Source organism: Populus nigra, chromosome 16 (assembly GCF_951802175.1).
Source record: "Populus nigra chromosome 16, ddPopNigr1.1, whole genome shotgun sequence".
Classification (NCBI taxonomy): Eukaryota; Viridiplantae; Streptophyta; class Magnoliopsida; order Malpighiales; family Salicaceae; genus Populus; species Populus nigra.
In genome coordinates, this window is record NC_084867.1 from 13,107,266 (window position 1) to 13,129,745 (window position 22,480).

Sequence of the window (22,480 nt, forward strand, 5' to 3'; positions counted from 1 at the left end):
AAATCTTCATAAAATGTTCCCAGTTTGGTAGTCCTTGGAATAAACTGCTCAAATCCAAACTGTCGTAAGACCATGTTGGGACAGTAACTAATACAGCAGCGGGCTCCTATCAACGGGACCCATGGGTACTCACCACAATACGCCAGATAAGATTTGAAATAAGCGTATCGACTTCTCCAATGAAATTGAGATTTACTTAGACTTAGAAACATTGATTCCCATGTGGTTCTTCCTATTTCATGCAAGTGTTTTTCAGCAAAATTCTCCAGCTGAGAATAAAGATGCCACGAGGTACCAACCAAACCTGAAATCTTCCCCTCAATCATATGACTCACAGTTCAGACAAACAATAACTGCAAGCAACATCTTAAATGACCCCTTCCAACTTTTCTACAATAATTCAAGGATGAGAAAGTTTCTGCCAATATTGCTGTAGCAGGGTTAATTTTAAGGGTCACCATATTTTTGAATACATTAACAGCCTCAAAATCAATCATTCCTTCGGCAGATGGGAAAAGAACCAAACCATATATCCCTAAGGCCAAAATTCTCAATCGGATTTCATTGCTTTCATCATGTAATCTCCTCTTGAATATGGCTTCTAGTTCATTCCAAAACCAACCCTCGCTAATTCCTCGTTTAGTTGCATGTGATTTTGCTAGTTGACAGTCTGTTTGGGTAATCCAAGCAAAGTTAGAAAGTGCATGCTCTATAGGTGTGTAAAAGTACACCTTTTCTGACTTGGGACAATTTAGCAGGGATTCATACTCCTCGATAGTAGGAGTCATATCCACAGTATCAAATGTGAAGCACTGATATTCTGGATCCCAAAACCCTATCATGGCCTGAAAACAAGCATGTTGGACCCTAATCTTCAGTAAATATGATAGATCCCCATATTGTTTCTGAAAAGTGATTTGATCATGAGAGGATAACTTTTCCCAGCAGTCTAGCAGTTGTCCTGTACCAAGTGGTCTGTCATCTAATTTAACATGCTCTGGCAACTGAGACTCAAATTCTGATGGCAAACAATCCCCTTCATCATGTTGGCTCAATTCTGATCTGGTCAAAAATTCCTCAATAGTAATGGGTTTTTCCATCTCACACTTCCTGAGGATCGGTGGAGATTTAATGAGCACATGAAATGTATATGAACATGTATGTTCATGCATTGACATTTGTTCGTGTCCTAATGGGTATATCCTACTTGATAGGATCTAGCTCATAAGATTTGGCTGAGTTTAGTCTATCTTAAAAGATATTTTTTGGTTCTTAGATTGCCCGAATTACTCGTGAAGTAATCGGCCTCTTAACCTTATACAACATGAGTAGGGGAGAAAGACTCCACAATACTAGTTGCATAGGGTGAGTTACAATCCAAGCGAAAGTCCAAATGAGCATCAGTGGACATAAGTCACACTTGCCACCTGAATCTTTCTTTTCTAATCTTAACAAGGACAAGCTCGGGTCCAGAGCTTCTTTTTTTGGGTTCACCGTGAAGTGTGTGAAGACACAAATAAATAAACATGCATGCATGTGGCAATATGGAAAATTGAAAAGAATCACAGTAGATATTGCATAAAATAAATAATGCAAATAAAATAAATGCCCAAAAATAAATAGCAATAAAAAAGAGCAAATGAAAAGCAAACACAAGTAGTTGGCTCAACCCTAAGTCCCCAGCGGAGTCGCCATTCTGTCGATACACGACGTTGGGCGACGGCTCCCACTTTTTTGTTTATTTTAACAAAAAGGGTTTTTTTCTCGATTGGGGGAAACAAAGATTTTATTGGAGTCGCCATCTAGTAATTTGAGGGAACTAGAAATCCCAAATTAGACACTGGTCCCAGAGATTCGGGTACGGGGTTAGTTATGATTAAGGGAAGGTAGACACCACCCTTAAAACATCCTTTCAAAAGAAAGGTTACTCTTACTTGTGTGTTTTTTATTTGATTCAAATGCGATTATATTTTGGGCTTATTTGTAATTATTTTTAAATGATTTACGTCAGTCCCTAAAAATAGGAGACACGTTAAAAATGACATCGGTCCCTAAAAATTAGGAGACTCGTCTAAAATATTGACGTTTGTCCCTAAAAAGGAGAGTTACGTCTGGGTAACCAAAAGAAATAATGGATATAATCCATTATATTTTGGGTTTATTGGTAATTTGTTTTTTTTTCAAATGGTTAACGTCGGTCCCTAATAATAGGAGACGCGTTAAAAATGACATCAGTCCCTAAAAATTAGGAGACTCGTCTAAAAACTGACGTTTTAACCCTAAAAAGGAGAATTACGTCTAGGTTACCAAAAGAAATAATGGACATAATCCATATTTGGTATTTACATTTTTGACATCGGTCCTTTTAAAAAAGAGACGTGTCGACTTTGGTTTTTGTATTTTTTTTTTACAACATGCAAGAAAATTTACAAGCATTTATATATAAAAAATATCAAAAATACCAGTTGAACCCAAAAAATTACCTGAGTGTCACTGTATAGGTAAAATACTGAAATACCCTCGAAGTTCTCCGAAAAGTTCTCCAAAAAATGCTATTGTTGGCGGCGGGGAGATTTTCCGCCGAGATTTCTGGCCAACCGATGGTCGATCCTGGTAGATCTGATGTCGAGGATTCTGATGGTGGTGGTCTTGACGGTCGTTGATGGCTGATGAGTGAGAATCGACGACTTGAAGCTTCGGTGGCCGCCGACAATCGCGACCCTTTTCAGGCCAGATGAGGCGGTGAAAACGATGAAAACCACCGGGGTTTTTCTTTACAGCAGGGGAGAAACCTTTCTGTGGTGGTGCGGAGGCTGGAGACGGTCGGAAAGTGGAGATCGGATGGGAGAGAGAGCGTCCCCGGCGAGAGGAGAGAGAGGCTCTGAGATGTGCTATGGTGTAAACGCGCGCACGGTGCACCGGTGCAGCTGAAGGCTGTGAATCGTTGGATTGCCGTTGAACTGATCCTGCGGCTGTGATTGGCTGGATCTGCAAGTTGATCGGACGGTCCGGATGGGCTGAGATGTGATCGGGTGTGTCGCGGTGTACCGAAAACTTGGTACACTGTGTGACGTGGCACCACCGGATCTAAGGGAGAATTGTTTTAAGGGCTGAGATTTATTTGGGTTTTAATTGGGTGTGGTAAGCCCTATTGTATCTATTAAATCAATGGTTCAGATCTAAATACTATTAAATCTAACGGTTAGAATATATTTGGTATTTTTCATATTATTTTTTTTAAAAATCAATATCCTACTCTCGTGAAAAAATAGTAAAAAAAACCTGGAATAGTAAAATCAATTCTCTCTTCTTTCGTTTCTTTTTTTCTTTCTCTTCCTTCTTTTTTTTTTCCTCCTCCCCCGGCGAACTCTCACTGGCTATTTATAGCAACTCACGGGGGACATGCAAATCTTTAAATTTCTACAAATCTTATTTTTTAAATCACCGTTTGCTTTCGATATTTGTTTAATCACCGTTTGCTTACAAATCTTATAAGAAAATTTTTTTATTTTATTTTATTTTATTTTTTATTATGTATAATAATATATATTTATATAGGTAAAATTAAAAACTCTATTTAGTATTAGAAAAAACCTGATTCAACCACTAAAAATCCATTTTAATGACCGAAAATTATGTTGAAACACTGAGAAAAAAACTTTGGATGGATATCAACCCAGTGAACCGGGTTATGGTAAAAAATGATGGTTTTTGACCCGAAACAGCTCGAAACTCATTTTTTACCCTGGTCGACATGGTTTGACCCGAATTGACCCGGTGGACTCAGTTTTGGTTGGAAATGACGGTTTTGACCCGAAACAGCCCGAAACTCATTTTTTACCCTGGTCGACAAGGTTTGACCCGTATTGACCTGGTGGACTCAGTTTTGGTTGGAAATGACGGTTTTGACTCGAAACAGCCCGAAACTTATTTTTTACCTTGGTCGACATGGTTTGACCCGTATTGACTCGGTGGACTCGGTTTTGTTCAAAAATGACGGTTTTGACCCGAAACGGCCCGAAACTCATTTTTTACCCTAGTCGACATGGTTTGACCCGTATTGACCCGGTGGACTCGGTTTTGACCAAAAATGACGGTTTTGACCCGAAACGGCCCGAAACTCATTTTTTACCCTGGTCGACATGGTTTGACCCGTATTGACCCGGTGGACTCGGTTTTGATGGAAAGCTGCGGTTGACTCGAGAAAAGTATATTTTTGAATTTTAAAACTTTTTTCTTAATTTTTTTGGATTTTTATAAATAATAATAGAAATAAAATAACATTCGAGAAAATCATGGTGGATCCAAAATTGGGTTACAACAACCCTCATGGATTTGCTCTTGGGCTATACCCAAAAGGCCTCATACCAATGGAGATATTTGTCCATCCTTATATATCCATGATCCTCCCCATTTCTAGCCAATGTGGGACTTTGGTCGTATACCCAACAATCCTCCCCTCGAACAAAGGACCACCGAGCCTCCCCTCAAACCGATCATTCATCCGTCCACTCTCAACCAACCAGGATTCTTCATTCTCTACTTCACCATATTGGGGTCAGGACACGTCCATGAAGCATCCGGAGAGCACTACCTGACTTGAGAGTTTGCTCTTTCTAGGTCAACTCCTCTTCACCGTGTTGGGATCAGGACACGTCCATGAAGGGAGCACACCGCTTATCCAATAGAGCTGATCCATGGATTACATCGTGATTGGGGGCCCACCACCTTCTGTTCGGCATTCCGAGGATTCATCCATCATGGCTAACTCCGGGGCCTAGCTCTGATACCACTTGTAAGGACTATGGACACCACTTATCTCCACATTGGTATGATATTGTCCACTTTGGGCCTAAACCCTCATGGATTTGCTCTTAGGCTATACCCAAAGGCCTCATACCAATGGAGATATTTGTCTATCCTTATATATCCATGATCTTCCCCATTTCTAGCCAATGTGGGACTTTGGTCGTATACCCAACACCTTCCAATTCCTATGTTTCAAATCAACTGCCACAACGTTCCTGTTCGTCTTGAAAATTGCTTTCTACGGAAACAACCTTTTTATCCACAACAGACGCATCGTAAGTGTCTCATAACTTCTGCTTTGCTTCAAGTAGTCCATTATTAGACTTCAGTTTTTGAATCTCAAGCACTTCACTGGGATGTTTTCAGCTGTTATATTCAATTAGGGTTCTGTTGGAGTTTGTTTGAGGGCTAAGGTAAGGTATACGAAAACATCTTTCTTTAGTTGTTGCAAAGGGTTTTGGATGTTCTTTGTTTTGGAGTTTCGTGATCTTGGGAAGATACTAATGGAGTTTCTCAGAGAAGCAGGGATCGTCAACAAGGGTGTTCTAGTGTGTTGTAGATTCTTTTCCAAAACTTGTATTATTTGATGATGTCATGTGAATTGCTAGAAATATATAAAGTGTATGGCTAACCCCTAATGAAAGTTTCGTAAGGCAAGATTTATTAGACTTTTTGAATTTTTAATACGAGGTTTTTTAGATTCAAATCCTGGAAAAGGTTGAGGGGGTAGAGATTTGAGATTAGAGGATGGCTATCTCCTATTATATGAATTAAATCTCATTGAACCTCTAGCATATTTATTATACAAACTAAGTTAGCCTGAAAAATAATAAGATAAAAGTGTGGAAAATATTTGTTTTTATTAAAATTGTGTGTGGGTACACCGTAAATTCTTTACAAAATAATACTTGAAGACTTGAATTTTCATGAGTAAGAGATTAATTTGGTGCTTTGCAAGAACATGTAGGTCAAGACCTGACATGTTTTTGCAACGTGTGATTTAAAGATTTCTGCAATATTTCAAAAGCTTTTCTGCATAGCTTCTGTACTTGAGGAGCATGTCTTACTTATTTGTTTTGGAGCCCTCTTTAGACCCGGAGGAATAAATATGGAATTTCAGGATGAGTTTGGTTTGATTGTGGAAATTTTGTTCATCAATATTGTACGGTCTTTGTGCTGGAATTAATTGGATTGTTTATTACTCTCCAAAAAAAAAATATTAGTTGGAAGGCAATTGATACAAATGAAGGCAATAAATTACATGATTCATGACATTCACCAAGCTCATCTAAAATGATGCTTTGGACGGAATAACACCTCTTGAGGGTTTATTGAATATTACATTTTGTCAAACAAGTTGTTTTTCACAAGACGCCCAAGTATACTGTAAAAATTCAGCCAATAACATTTCTGTGAACCATTATATCTTCCAATTCCATCGTGGAGAATAGCTTTGGCAATGGAGGCCAACGAGTTGTAAGCTCTGTAGAAACTTGTCGCATTGTTGGCCGGTAATGGGGATCGGTCTGCAAGCAAGCAAACGCCAGTTTTGCAACATGTGCCACGCCGTCAGCAAGTTCGTTTTCAGGAGGTGGGAGGCGCTGGTCTAAGACATCCTTCAAGATTGTATTGTGACCGCTTGCTGGTGATGAGGAGGTGGAAGCAGATAACATCAGAGATGAGATGAAATCGCCAGGATGCTTTCCCATCATTACTTCCAATGTTAATACTCCAAAGCTAAACACATCACATTTTTCATCCACTTTCATTGTGTATGCCAACTCTGCAAAAGAGGCTGGTCATGCTATATTTTGCCAAAATATTTTATTGCACCTATTTTGGTTTCAAGTGATTTTGTAAACTAACCTACTGTATACTGAAACTTAACTACATATACCTGGAGCTGTGTACCCAAAGGTGCCAGCAAATGATGTCCAATTAGATGAGTCGGGCATTAAGAGCCTCGCTGTGCCGAAGTCAGAGACATGAGCCTCATATTCTGAATCCAAAAGAACATTGTTGCTGGAAATGTCTCTATGAATAATCGGAGGAGAGCAGTCATGGTGCATGTAGGATAAAGCATTTGCTACTCCTTTGATAAGATTTATCCTTTTATCCCAATCCATCTTTGCTGCTTGTTCCTCGTCGTTCAGTACCTTTCTTAACTTCCCCTTTCCACAAATTCATATACCAAAAATGAGTGCTTGGCATGCGAGCAGAAACCATACAGCTTCACAATATTTCGGTGCCGTATACCCATTAAGACATCAATCTCGCTTCTAAAAGCTTTCAAGGTGGTCATCTCAACTTCTGGTGTTTGGTGAAACTTCTTCACGGCAAGGATTTGTTCTGATGGAAGTACAGCTTTGTAAACAACTCCATACCCTCCAGCACCAATGCAATATTTGGAGTCAAATTCCTCAGTAGCCTCAATGATGTCCTCGTAGCGCAGATCCCCATCAGGGCACCATATCGCGGAAACATCTCTTTGTGGTGTTTCCGTTGACCTTTTCTTTCTTCTGCTTTGGAAAAAGATAAAAAAACCTACAATCAGGCCCAACAAACTACCCAGCAGAGAAAATAAAGTCAAAAAGACAACTTTGGGGCCCTTCTTGTGCACAGTTTTGTTTTGTATGAGAGCAGCACAAGCCTCCAAACCAGTAGCATTGCCACACAGGTTGGTGTTGTTGCGAATTGCTTCAAATGATGCCTCGCGAAAGGCTTTGATGTCAGGAATGGGACCCTCTAACTTGTTATAGGATACATCCACTTTAGTGAGGCCTTGCAGTCTACTAAAACTGGTTGGAATTAGACCAGACAGCATGTTATGGGAGATATTTAATACCTCTAGCCGCTGCAGCTGTCCAAGCTCCGGTGCTATACCTCCCATCAGGGAATTCCAACTGATATCAAGACTTTGAAGAGACTGTAAAGACCCCATCTCAGCAGGAATACTCCCTGTCAATCTATTCTTGCTGATATTCAAGAATATCAGTTTTGAACAGTTAACAAGCTGTTTAAGAATTGTTGCACTAAAATTGTTCGCGGCCAGGCCAAGCCTTTGGAGATCAGATAGGGATGCGACATCGAAAGGAATATCACCTGAAAGTGTGTTATCGTAGAGTTCAAGTTCAATCAACTTTAAATTTCCCAATTCTTTTGGAATTCTCCCAACTAGTTGATTTGACGACAGGTCAAGAGCTTGTAGATGAGTTGCCTTTCCAAGAGCAGCTGGTATTTCTCCAGATATTTTGTTTCCAGAAATTCTGAACGTTGTCAGATTGTTAAACTGATCCCATTTGAATGAAAGTTCACCATGCAATTCATTATCACTCAAATCCATGTAGTACAAATGGGGATGTGTGCCAAAACCTTCAGATATTTTTCCACTAAGTTGGTTTCTCTCAAGTCTGAGTCTCACCAAACTGCTGCAATTTTTAAAGCTTTTCGGGACAGGTCCCGTGAAATAATTTTCAAACGCAGAAAAATATGAAAGTAATCCACCAAGGCACACATCTTGTGGTAGATTTCCAGACAATCTATTAGAGTATATTTGTATCAAATACAAATGTGTAAGATTACTCATTTCTGGAGGAATGAGACCAAAAAGACTGTTATTTCCAAGATAAAGTTTAGATAAGCTTCTTAAATTTCCTAACGATGCTGGTATTGTACCAGTTAGATTATTATTTGACAAATCTAAAGTAGTGAGAGATCCCGTCAGGTTTCCTATAGAAGTAATGGGACCAAAAAGATTGTTATTCCAAAGATAAAGTTCAGATAAGCTTTCTAAGTTTCCTAAAGATGCTGGTATTGTACTAGTTAGATTGTTAGATGACAAATCTAAACTAGTAAGAGATGTAATGTTTCCTATGGAAGCAGGGATTAGACCTTGACAATTATTTCTGGACAACTGAAGGGTAGATAGATGTTCAAGCATTCCTACTTCCCTAGGTATGAAACCAGAGAGTTTGTTTCTGTAAAGGTAAAGATAAGACAAGTTGCTTAGGTTTCCAATCGACGTAGGAAAAACACCACTAAGGTTGTTATTTGACAAATCAAGCAAATTTAGAGATCCCAATGTTCCAACTTCTGGTGGTATTCCACCATAAAGCTCATTTCCATTGAGATAAAGATCAGTTAAGTGGGTCAAATTGCTTATAGAAGCAGGGAGTAATCCTCCGAGATCATTCTCATGCCAAAATATTTGAGAAAGTGAACTCAACATTCCTATTTCCTTAGGGATGGTGCCACTGATATGGTTTACAGCAAGGGAAAAAACTCTAAGTCTTTTCAATTTGCTTATTTCTGATGGAATGTTGCCAGAAATGTTATTGAAAGACAAGTCAAGTTTGTTGAGGTTAGAAAGGTTACCTATATGTGAAGGAATGAATCCATAGAGCGAGTTGTTGCGAAGGATAAGCTCAATCAAGTCAGGAAAGGAAGAGAATCTGAGACTGTTTAGGGTACCTCTCAAACTAGAATTAGGAAGACTTATGTTGGTGACACTACCAGACTTGTCGCAACTGATTCCGACCCAGTTGCAAGGGCTGTCTCCAGCCCATGAAGACAGGTGAGACTGGCTTTGGTTGTCAAGACTGACTTTCCATTCTTCCGCTTCCTTCCTTCCATTTGCTACTTCAGCTCCACTAGCCAAGAAAGCAAAAGAAGTAAAGAAGGAAGCATAAGCAAGTAAGTTAAAAAACAACAAAGGTGTGGATAAGGGGAAGGTTTGGGAAGCCATGGCTTTGGTGGTATAATTTCTTAAGGAGGATGTAGAAAATAATTTGCCCTGCACACGTATGTATAAGGGAAAGAAATGGTAGATTTGGTTTGATGATTGAGAGGAAGGTGATGGACAGGGTAAAATTAGTGATCAGAACATTCAACTACTCGTAATTAAGAGCTGCGAACTATTGGTATACATTTATGAAATGATTATAAATGCTGAAAACTTAGTTGAGGTTTAGGTTTTGACATTGAAATTAAATTCTACATGGTTCTTATTTGATACTGAAGGACGTGACACATCTGTACAACAAAAGGATGGTCTATTATAGCTCTTGTATCATATATATATATATATATATATATATATATATATATATATAGCACTCAGTCACTCCAAACCAAACTCATACTCCTGAGTCCTGACCTCTCTTACAAGATGAGTAAAAACTTTTCCATGACAACGAGCAAAATAGTATGTTCCACACTATGGTGGAAAAAGACATAAAAAGGCAAGATATCTTGGGTAATCATTGAGGAGCTGTAAAATAAAATGCATAGATCAAATGAAATTCGAGGTTGATTGATTAAAATGAGTATAAAGATGAAGATTCCTTCTTCTGTGGTGCATCCATTCCTTAGTTAATGACAGATTTGGCTTGAAGGATTCAAGAAAGGTGCAGGACAGGGGCAAGTTTAGTGATTAATTAGAACATTCAATTACTCATAATTAGGAGCTGTGGACTATTTGCGATGCCGATCTTGACTGGAAATGAAGCCTTCATTATAAATGCATGAATTAAAAACTTAGTTCCAGTTTGCCAGTGTTAGGTGGATGTCGAATTCTGGTGGGGTTTCTCTTAGCATCTTCGCTATAAAGTATCATGGAAAATTAAGAAATTGTGACTTTGATGTTTTCCTTCTTCGTTGGTATGTCTATTCCATATTTAATGCATTGGTACGTTGCATCAGAATCTCAGTTATGATGAGTGGGTGTAGAAGAAGTCAACAAAAAAATTTCCAGTAGCAATGAAAAAATCAGATGAGATTAGTGGTACTAGGGTGCTTCAGTGAAGCCACTTTGACGATCAAGTCAGCATTTGGTAATATGAAAGTTATGCAAGTAGAGTCTGTATGTAAAATATGTAGAGAATGAGAGACAAGGACAGGGAGAGAGGGCATCCTACAGGTTTATTTTTGTTCTGTAGGAATTCTTGGAGTGGGTTTAGTCCGTACCTTCAGCGCGTTGGGCCAAGTAGCCATAAAACCATAAGAAAGAGAGCCTCTAGTTATGGAAAGCTCTAATATGTGGATTTTATAAGAGAGCGCAAATTGCATACCATATAAGTTGCTCCCCATCTTAAAATAAATAAGGTTCACTCGGTCTGAGACAAAATAATTTTCTTATATGATATAATTTGAGCAGATCAGTTCTTGTTCGATGAATTGCCCGAATGGACTTTGATGATGCAACTCCTTAGATGTAACTCATATTTAATTGCCCGAGCCATCTTGTTTGATGAGTTGCCTAGACGATCAGAGGCTTTAGAGAGTGACATGCAGTTTCTTCATGTGTGAATCAAACCAGCAAAGACGGATACTAGAGATTCCTAGGTGGATGACCAGCCAGTGTGCTTTCTAGGATAGCTCCTCAGCTATCTAGGATGACTTCAGAGTTTTTTTTTTAGCATGGTTATCCATATCAGATAATGTGTGCCTTTATAGTTGGACATGGTTGAACTAGCATTGATTTCAATAATAACGAGATTCTTGGATAACTATAAGAAAACACCAAAAATATTTAATTTTATTCATCCAAGTTTCTACTAAATTACAAATTACACAACCTTATTTATACTAATATTAAGCTTAATCAAACAAGAAAAAAAAATCTAAATTGAATAAGCAAAAATAACTAAAACTAAATAAGATTAAATAAAATTCCTAAATGAAAAAAAAAAAAGAAATAAATGCTCATGCATCAATTTTTCCTGGGATAGAAAAAACTCGTTCTTAAATTCAAATTGTTCTTACCTTGATCTTGTAGATATCCAATCAAGGCCTTTCAACCCATTTTCTTTATTCACCTCATATGTATTACAATCTTAAATATGAGTTTCATCCCTTCATATTAAATTTTACATGGGAACATCAATATATTGGAACATTACTTCTCTTTTATGATTTCTAGAATCATGAATTGAAAATCTCAACTTGCTTCATCAATATGCATTGCATCCTTATAATCCTTAAATAACTATATTTTTATGATAATAGTAAACTTGTAATTAAAAATATCTTTAGCCTAGTAATGAAAAAAATCAATAAATGTTTTTCATTGAATACATTCCATATTCTTTTACACTCAACCTTTAGCCTGGTAATGAGAAAACCATTGAGGATATCATCATTTTCATTACTGTTATTGTTTATGTTATAATTAATATCATAACTTAATTTTTTACTTTTTTTTATTTTTATCTTATTTCATTTTATAAAATAAATAAAATAATGATGAAAAAAATGAAAAAATGAATTGAAATGAATGAAGAATAAATTTAAATTGGGGTCAAGACAACATAAATTAAAAGTTTGGGGACTTACTTAAACTTTGAATTAGTTTAATTAACCAAATCAAGAGCTTAATTGAAGAAATGATAAATTTGGAGACTTAATTAAACTTGGAATTAGTTGAATTAATGAAATCAGGGGCTTAATTGAATAAATACCAAAGTTTGGAGCAGATTCAGGTTAAAATTGCAGGAAATTAAAATACAAGGACCATGTTGTAAATGGTGCTAATTACAATTTACCCAGGGTCTTGATTACAAAATTTCAGAACTTCAGTGACCAAATTGAAAATGGCTATTCCCATCTGAAAACGACACCGTTTCAAATCAAACTGTTCATCTCCTTCGTCTCGATTCAGCAGAAACGGCAAAGAATGTGGTAACGTCTTTCCCTCATGATGTGCCGTTAATAGTCCAATAATGGATGCTATCTCTGCAGCTGCACGATCACCACTCTGAGAGGTGCAATTGCATTCTCTTGCCTATAAATACGAACGCAACAGGAGGACGAAAAGGGGGAGAACAAACAAATGAGCAAAAGAATAGCAGAGGTGAGGACAGAAAAGAAAAACCAAAAGAAGAATAAGACAGAGAAGAACGAAAACGCAGGGAGAAAATCAGACGGGCGAACAGACGAAAACAGACGAGCAAAATGCAGAGGAGGACATAACACGAGGGAGCAAACACAGGGAGTTGCACAGGACAGAAGAGAACAGAAAGGAAAGGAAAAACAGAGACGGCCAAGTATGTAAAAATTCAACCAATAACATTTCTGTGAACCAGTATATCTTCCATTTCCATCCTGGATAATCGCTTTGGCAGTGAAGGCCAACGAGTTGTAAGCTCTGTAATAACTTGTCGCATTGTTGGGCGATAATGGGGATCGGTCTGCAAGCAAGCAAATGCTAGTTTTGCAACATGTGCCACACCTTACGCAAGTTTGATTTCAGGAGGTGGGAGGCGCTGGTCTAAAACATCCTTCAAGAGTGTATTGTGACCGCTTGTTGATGATGAGGAGGTGGAAGCAGATAACATCAGAGATGAGATGAAATCGCCAGGATCAAGGGCGGAGGAGTATAGGAGGCTAAGGAGGGCTGTAGCCCAGGTTAAAAAAAAAAATTATTAAAATACTCAATACTCTCCCTGCATGACCTTTACATCATATCTGTGAAGGAAATTAAGGGTCGCTTGAATCGTTTGTCTTCTGCCTGCGTTGGTGATATGGTAATGGCCATTGTCAAGAAAGGGAAGCCTGATCTCAGGAAGAAGGTTATGCCTGTTGTCATTGTTAGGTAGCGTAAGCCTTGGCGCCGAAAGGATGGTGTTTTCATGTATTTTGAAGATAATGCTGGTGTCATTGTGAACCCCAAAGAAGAAATGAAAGGCTCAGCAATTACCGGTCCAATTGGGAATGAGTGTGCTGATCTTTGGCCTAGGATTACAAGTGCAGCTAATGCTAAGAGCTTTAATTTGTTTGTTCCTTTTCTTTGGGAATTATACTGTCGTTAAGTCCTATATGTTTTTATATGTTTTTATAGGGTTAATTTTAGTTGTGTTTTTATTATTTTGAATAAATTTTATTTGGAGCTTTATATACAATAATGAATTCTATGGATTTTATGCAAGAAAAAAAAAATTTCAGGGCTTCGCCCCGAACCCAGCAAGAAACACGCTATCTCCTACAAATGCATATGCTAACAAAGACTTTTCCCCTAATTTACACCAGTTCTCTCTTGATTTTTGCCTCCAAATAGCTTCAACATGTTTGCTTACATCCCATTGTTGTGTTTTTAAGGCATATAATTCGATCCTCTCAGTTTCTGATAGGTCACGTTATAATTAATGTGCAGAAACTATCAATGAACTGCACTATTCATTGATAATGAAGTATCTGTAGCCTATTGCAATTGTCAAAGCCTATAATGGTGGGTTATTGGTGGCAACCGGATATTGTCAAAAGAAGCTGTACCAACCATTGGTAAAGAGAAAGAATGGCCACCATTGTTGACAAGTGCAGAAAGAACTGACATTAAAGCCTATAAATAAAGGCATTATTTAGAGATCAAAACGAGAGGAAATGCAAAGGAGAACAAGAGAGAAATGCATGAGGAGAGAAAGAGGAGTGGCTGCCAAGGGTAGCAGCCCTGCTGCCTTGTGCAGCAGCGTGTGTGAGAGCAATAAATTTGAGTGAAAGTGATCCTCCTCCTCTATGTATCTATGTTGTACCCTCTTTTATCTATAATAATATAGACTTTTTATGAGGATGTAGGTGATTTGCCGAACCACGTTAAATATTCTATGTCAGTATACTAAACTTCCAATAGGCAATGGTCATGAACACCATCAGTCCGAGAAAATCCCCAGCATCACAGACCTCCATTTCTTCTTCCAACTTACGTATTTTATCCAGCAATTCCTTAAGCCTGTTATCCTGATTACCAATGACATCATGGTTCCAGGTTCGAAATTTATGTGCCAACAAATTCAATTTCTTAACCAGTGCGAATTTCCAGGATGTTTTAGCTCGCATTCTCTCCAGAAAGTCTCCATATCTTTCATGAATCGTGGCAAGACAGTCCAACAATTCATAAAACAAAATGGCCTCCACCCCCAATTCTCACGAATCTGGCCAAGAACTAAATGACAGTGATCGGATCCTCTAGGGGTATCTAGCCAAAGACAGTAAAGGAAATTGTAAGACACAAGATGGAGATGCAAAAGTTCTGTCTATTCCGCTCATTGATCTGCCCCAAAACCAAGTGTAACGACGCCCAACAAGAGGATACTCAATGAAGTCGCAATTAGAAAGAAAAGACTTGAAGGCCTTTGAACCAGTAACATTCAAGTACCCACTACTACTTTCACTTGGGTGTAAGGTCTCTTTAAAGTCCCCTACTAGGAACATAGGCACTTCAAAGGCTGATTTTAACATGGTAAGCTCATTCTATAAAGTTCGTCGTTCAAAAACTAAACTAGCTGCATAGACTCCCACTACGGCACAAGCAAAATCTGAAAGAGAATGAACACCAAAGATAGCAATCCACTGTCCCCCATATTCTATAGAGTTAACTCTGAAATTGTTATCATTCCATAAGACTAAAACACCACCGGATTTCCCAACAGCATCTATAGAAGTCCATCTAATATTCTGTTCATTCCAAAGAAAGTTGACAAATTTTTCTGTGCAGGCTGCCCGCTTAGTCTCAAGCAGAAAATAAACATCAATCGCATGGTGAATAAGCATCTTTTTAATAGCTTGACCGCTTAGTCCAAAAGTAGATTTTCATGTTAAACAAGATATGAGAAAAAACCATACCCGAAAAAGAGTCTCCGGACGGTTACTGATTTGCAGTCTAATTTTCAAATTCCTTGTTCACAGTTTCTCAGATCGATTCAGCAAAAACATTCAGTTCCTGTATGTCACCCAGACCCAATCTTACCCCATCATTCAACATATTCTGAACCTCTTCATCTCTCTCCATAGTATATGCACCCTGCGGCTGTTTCTGCTTAGTAAATCTGGAATTCCTCTGTTTATTGCCTGATTCCATCTCTCAGGCCCAGCCGGCCTCAGCTTCTTTTTTTTTTGGACTGTATCTCACTCAGCCTATTCGGACTGGTCTGAACCCAGCCAACTTAGCCCAGTCACTGGTCTAATACAATGACCTGCTTGGCTGAGGCACGCATGCGTGAACATACTGTGCACAGTGCAAAGTTAATTAAAATTACCTTCGCACGGTACCAGACTTATTTGAATTTTGCAAAGGGAAAGGAAGCTAACCTGTTTCAGGGGGCTGTTTCAGGGGGCTGCTGAAGATGGAGGCTTGTTCTTTCTGGCTGATGTTACTCTCCCTTCTGCTTCTGTTAGTCTCCCCTCTTCTTGCTTTTCTTTTGCTTTCTTTGTTCTTTATTTCCTGGTTTCTTTCTGTTCGTTCGCCTCTCTTTGCGTTTCCAGGTCTCCCCTGTGCTGTTCGTCCCCTCGAGTTGTGTCCTCCTGTTCTGGTCTTTCTCTCTGGCCTTTATTCCCTATCTTTTGTTTTCGTCTGTCCTATGTTTACATCCTTGTTCTCTGGTTTTTTTCCTCCTCTGTTTGTGTTCTTTCTGTTTTTTGTGATTTTTCTCAGCTTCCGAAAAAAACCCCATTGTTCGTTCTCTCCTCCTCTGGTTTTTTCGTTTTTTTCTCCCGTCTCTCCCCCGTCCAGTGCGGTCGTCCCCCCCTTTTTTTGGTCTTTTCTCTGAATGTGCTCTCTTACACAATGCATATTTGGAGATGCATTGTGTAGGAGACGTGGTACACGATTGCAACCGGTTTGAGGCAGTTTCCTTTCTGCTGAATTAATCCATGAAGAAGGTGACGAATAGTAGAAACGAAACGGCGTCGTTTTCTCCAGAAATGGTTATTTCTAATTGGACCTCTGATATTCTGACATTTAGCACTGGTAGATCCAAAATCCTTGCTGCACAAATTTTTTTCCCATACATTACACTCTGAACTGATTCTATTGACGTCAATGGAGAAATTGTCTGATTTTGAACATCTAGTCTCTTAAATCGGTTCAATTATATGTTAGCATAAACAGTTATCTTCATCAATGTGCTTTGTGTGCTGAGTTGCAATATGGAATGTCAAAGTGTTTAAAGTGCTAAAGTGCAGACTAAGTTTATCAAAACCAATGACCCTTCCGAACCTCAACATGATTTTTTTGATGCAAGATACGCTCCAGGCCATAATAGGCAGATCGGTGACAGTGACCCAGGCAAGTTCTGGAAACTTTTCTAATCTGTCTATAGGACCTTCATAGGCAAGTCTGTCATGGAAAATGGAAGAAAACATTTGTCATTGTTATTATAAGAAAACTCGTCTTTGGGTTTCGGGCTCAGTTATATCCTTTACTCTTCTTTTGTGAGTTCATTTTGATCAATCAAATCAATTCAGCTACCTCATAATGTAAGATTAGATAACCGTGGCCAGGGGAAGAGTAATAAAAAATATCCAGAAATTTTATACTTCAATATAAATATTATGATATTGTGTGTTGGCATCTGGCTTTGTATATCCTAATAAAAAAAAATTAATTTATTGTAAAATAATTATTCAATTTAAAAATTTAAACTCTAACATCAATTTAAACAACCATTCAACCTAGCTAAAAATATCCCTTAAACTACATGTAAAAGCAGAAACAAACAAGAAAAATTATCTCTCGAATTAAATCAATTAATATCAAGATACTTCAAATTGTCAAAACATTATGATATTATAGAAGTTAAATTATGTATTATTTTCACCCTTGTTAATTTTAAGCAAATATTCTTTTAATAAAATTAAGTGAGAAAATAGTATTTTTTTCAAAAATAAATAATAATTAAGAATTTAAATTCAATATATAACGAGAAAATAAATACAGTATTTATTTTTTACTATTTTTTTATTTTAGTTTTATAATAAACAATTTTAAATTCAATTTTAATCAATAAAAAATTTTAAGCACCGGTTATCAAGTTGAAAAACTATTAAAAATTATAAAATTTGAGTTAGGTATTTTTAATGTGTAAAAGATATTACTATTTCTGTTTGAAAATAATGAAGAAAATATAAATAAATATAGTAATAATAGATATCACAATATTTTAAATTAAAACATGATAAATATAATTAAATTATTAAATAATTTATTATTTATGAATAGTAGATAATTAAATTTTGTTTTTCCACCTGCTTGCGAGAAGAATCTGATTAGCAGGGACAAGTTTCTTAGGTAATGATGCTATGGTTGTGGTTGTCTTTTTCAGTCAACAAGAGTGCATATATATATATATATATGAATAGTTACGTGATATGTTGTCTAAAATTTCCTTTTGAATAGTTACAGAGAAGAAGGAATATTCAATTGCTTGTAGCTAGACAACTGTAGTTTGCCATTCTTGAAGTGAAGTTTCTTTTGAAAAAAAAAACTATCCAAAAAAAAAAACCTTGTCTTTGGGCTTCACCTATCAATGGTGACATCCGCTATGAAATCTCAAATTTGGAAATTTAGTGAATTATTTAAGAAAATAGAAAGCATTGGCCACTTCTTTTAGGACAAGTTTTGTTTGATTGTGGAAATTAATGGTAGTGGTTTTTTATTAAATCGTCAATATTTTTAGTTGTATTACTAATATGGCAATATATATTGAAAGAAGCTTATTATCATTACCAATTAAAAATAAATAAAATCAAGAGCTTATTATAATTCATTTTCGTTTATTGGAAAACAAAAAAAAACGTGAAAATATGTTGATTTCTTCCATTGTTGCTCACGGAAACTAAAAATATGTGAAATATTTCATCTGGCGAATTTAAGTTCGAAATGGGAAAACTCTGTTTCTTGTTTCTGCATTTAATATACACAAGCAGCAGGCGAAGAAATAGAGGAAATCTAAGACTTTGGACTGAATCTCCAAGACAGATAATAACACCTCTTGAAAAGTGTGGGACTCTATTACCAGCTGAGCTACTGGCTCCTTGATAGGAAAGTATACAGTAAAAATTCAATCATTAACATTTCCGTTAACCAGTTCATCTTCCAATTCTATCTTGGAGAATAGCTTTGGCAATGGCGGCCAACGAGTTGTAAGCTCTGTAGAAACTTGTCGCATTGTTGGCCGATAATGGGAATCGGTCTGCAAGCAAGCAAACGCTAGTTTTGCAACAAGTGCCACACCGTCCGCAAGCTCGTTTTCAGGAGGTGGCAGGCGCTGGTCTAAAACATCCTTCAAGAGTGTATTGTGACCGCTTGGTGACGATGAGGAGGTGGAAGCAGAAAACATCACAGATGAGATGAAATCGCCAGGATGCTTTCCCATCATTACTTCCAATGTTAATACTCCAAAGCTATACACATCACATTTTTCATCCACTTTCATTGTGTATGCCAACTCTGCAAAAGAGGCTGGTCATGCTATATTTTGCAAAAATAATTTACTGCACCTATTCTGTTTTCAAGTGATTTTGTAAACTAACCTACTGTAGAAGGTGATATTGAAACTTAACTACATACCTGGAGCTGTGTACCCAAAGGTGCCAGCAAATGATGTCCAATTGGATGAGTCAGGCATTAAGAGCCTTGCTGTGCCTAAGTCAGAGACATGAGCCTCATATTCTGAATCCAAAAGAACATTGTTGCTGGAAATGTCTCTATGAATAATCGGAGGAGAACAGTCATGGTGCATGTAGGATAAAGCATTGGCAACGCCTTTGATAAGATTTATCCTTTTATCCCAATCCATCTTTACTGCTTGTTCCTCGTCGTTCAGTAACTTTCTTAAACTTCCCCTTTCCACAAATTCATATACCAAAAATGAGTGTTTGGCATGCGAGCAGAAACCATAAAGCTTCACAATATTTCGATGCCGTATACCCATTAAGACATCAATCTCGCTTCTAAAAGCTTTCAAGCTGCTCATCTCAACTTCTGGTGTTTGGTGGAATTTCTTCACGGCAAGGACTTGTTCTGATGGAAGTACAGCTTTGTAAACAACTCCATACCCTCTTGCACCAATGCAATATTTGGAGTCGAATTCCTCAGTAGCCTCAATGATGTCCTCGTAGCGCAGTTCTCCATCAGGGCACCATCTCGCGGAAACATCCGCTTTACATTGCAATATTTGTTGTGCTTCCACCAACCTTTTCTTTCTTGTGCTTTGGCAAAAGATAAAAAAACCTACAATCAGACCCAACAAACTACCCAACAGAGAAAATACAGTCAAAATGACAACTTTGGGGCCCTTCTTGCGCACTTTCATGAGAGCAGCACAAGCCTCCAAACCAGTAGCATTGCCACACAGGTTGGTGTTGTTGTGAATTGCTTCAAATGGTGCCTCGCGAAAGGCTTTGATGTCAGGAATGGGACCCTCTAACTTGTTATAGGATACATCCACTTTAGTGAGGCCTTGCAGTCTACTAAAACTGGTTGGAATGAGACCAGACAGCATATTATGGGAGCGGTTTAATACCTCTAGTCGCTGCAGCTGTCCAAGCTCCGTTGCTATACCTCCCATCAGGGAATTCCAGCTGAGATCAAGACTTTCAAGAGACTGTAAAGACCCCATCTCAGCAGGAATACTCCCTGTCGATCTATTCTTGCTCATATTCAAGAATATCAGTTTTGAACAGTTACCAAGCTGTTTAAGAATTGTTGCACTAAAATTGTTCGCCGCCAGGCCAAGCCTTTCGAGATCAGATAGCGATGCGACATCGAAAGGAATATCACCTGAAAGTCTGTTATCGCTGAGTGCAAGTTCAATCAACTTCAAATTTCCCAATTCTTCGGGAATTCTCCCAACTAGTTGATTTGACGACAGGTCAAGAGCTTGTAGATAAGTTGCCTTTCCAAGAGCTGCTGGTATTTCTCCAGAAATCTTGTTTCCAGAAATTCTGAAGGCTATCAGATTGTTAAACTGCTCCCATTTCAATGAAAGTTCACCATGCAATTCATTATCACTCAAATCCATGTAGTTCAAATGAGGATGTGTGCCAAAAGCTTCAGATATGTTTCCACTAAGTTGGTTTCTCTCAAGTCTGAGTCTCAACAAGCTGCTGCAATTTCTCAAGCTTTTTGGGATAGGTCCCGTGAAATAATTTTCAAACGCAGCAAACTGTGAAAGTAATCCACCAAGGCACACATCTCGTGGTAGATTACCAGACAATCTATTAGAAAATATTTGTAACGCATACAAATGTGTAAGGTTGTTCATTTCTGGAGGAATAGGACCGAAAAGACTGTTTTCCGCAAGGTGAAGTAGAGATAAGCTTCTTAAATTGCCTAAAGATGTTGGTATTCTACCGGTTAGTTTATTAGATGATAAATCTAAAATGGTGAGAAATACTAAATTTTCTAAAGATACTGGTATTGTACCAGTTAGTTTATTAGACCCCAAAGATAAAAAAGTAAGAGATCTCGTCAGGTTTTCGATAAAAGTAATTGGACCAAAAAAATTGTTATTGTAAAGGTTAAGTGCAGATAAGCTTTTTAAATTTTCTAAAGATGCTGGTATTGTACTAGTTAGTTTATTAGACGCCAAAGATAAAAGAGTAAGAGATCTCGTCAGGTTTCCAATAAAAGTAATTGGACCAAAAAAATTGTTATTGTAAAGATAAAGTGCAGATAAGCTTTTTAAATTTTCTAAAGATGCTGGTATTATACCAGTTAGTTTATTATATGACAAAGCTAAAATAGTAAGAGATCTCGTGAGGTTTCCGATAATAGCAAGGGGACTAGAAAGATTGTTATTCCAAAGGTAAAGTATAGATAAGCTTTTTAAATTTTCTAAAAATATCGGTATTGTACCGGTTAGTTTATTAGAGAACAAATCTAAAATAGTGAGAGATACTAAATTTCCAATTTCCGGTGGAATGTTGCCAGAAAGGTTATTGGAAGACAAGTTAAGGATGGCGAGGTTAGAAAGGATGCCTGAATGTGAAGGAACATAACCATAAAGGGAGTTGTTGGGAAGGAAAAGCCCAATCAAGTTAGGAAAGGAAGAGAATCGGAGACTATTAAGCGTCCCTCTCAAACTAGAATTGGGCAGACTTATGTTGATGACACTACCAGACTTGTCGCAACTGATTCCGAACCAGTTGCAAGGGCTGTCTCCAGCCCAAGAAGACAGGAGAGACTGGCTTTGGTTGTCAAGACTGAGTTTCCATTGTAGAAGAGCTTCCGCTTCCTTCCTTCCATTTGCTACTTCAGCAGCTCCAGTAGCCGAGTAAGCAAAAGAAGCAAAGAAGGAAGCATAAGCAAGTAAGGAAAAAACCAAAAAAGGTGTGGAGAAGAGAAAGATGTGGGAAGCCATGGCCTTGGTGGTTTAATTTCTTAAAAAGGATGTATAAAATGGTTTGCCCTGCATACGTATATATATGGGAAAGAAATGATAGATTATAAATTCAATCTTGACCGGAAATGAAGTCTTCATTAAAAATTTCCAAAGTTACAAACTTGGTGTTGGGTAGATTTTAAAGTTGGATGATATTTAAGGTTTAGTTTTTAATGTTTTGATTTTTAATTTTAATTTATTTATTAAATTTTAATTTGTTTTTAATTTTATCATTGGATTTTAAACTTGATTTTTTTAATTTTTTTAAATTTGACGATCAATCTCTTAATTTTTTTTTGTTTTGGATTCTTTTGTTAATTTTAATTTTTCTTTTTAATTTTGCCTATAATTAAAATTTTAGGTTGCCATCTTAATTTTTTCCAAATTAGGTTTTTATTCTCTTAATTGTCATTTTTTTATTCCTTTGTATTATTTTACCATTTGACATTTCACTTATTAGGAGCTGGTCTTAATAGTGTTTCCAAAGCTTTTAGACCTGATCCAGAAGTTGATCTAGG

The 22,480-nt window shown here is 37.4% G+C and overlaps 1 protein-coding gene and 1 pseudogene across 1 annotated transcript; both read right to left on the bottom strand.

The window, feature by feature from the left end:
- Window positions 1–6,028: 6,028 nt before the first annotated feature.
- LOC133675095 (MDIS1-interacting receptor like kinase 2-like) lies at window positions 6,029–9,625 on the bottom strand (annotated as a pseudogene).
- A 2,608-nt stretch (window positions 9,626–12,233) lies between these two features.
- Window positions 12,234–21,941, bottom strand: LOC133675367 (MDIS1-interacting receptor like kinase 2-like). Its single transcript, XM_062096718.1, has 3 exons — window positions 19,148–21,941; window positions 18,812–19,027; window positions 12,234–13,036 (listed from the first exon to the last, which is right to left on the bottom strand). The coding sequence occupies exons 1-3, from the start codon at window positions 21,939–21,941 to the stop codon at window positions 12,864–12,866; spliced, it is 3,183 nt and encodes a 1,060-aa protein (XP_061952702.1). The 3' UTR covers window positions 12,234–12,863.
- Window positions 21,942–22,480: the final 539 nt, after the last annotated feature.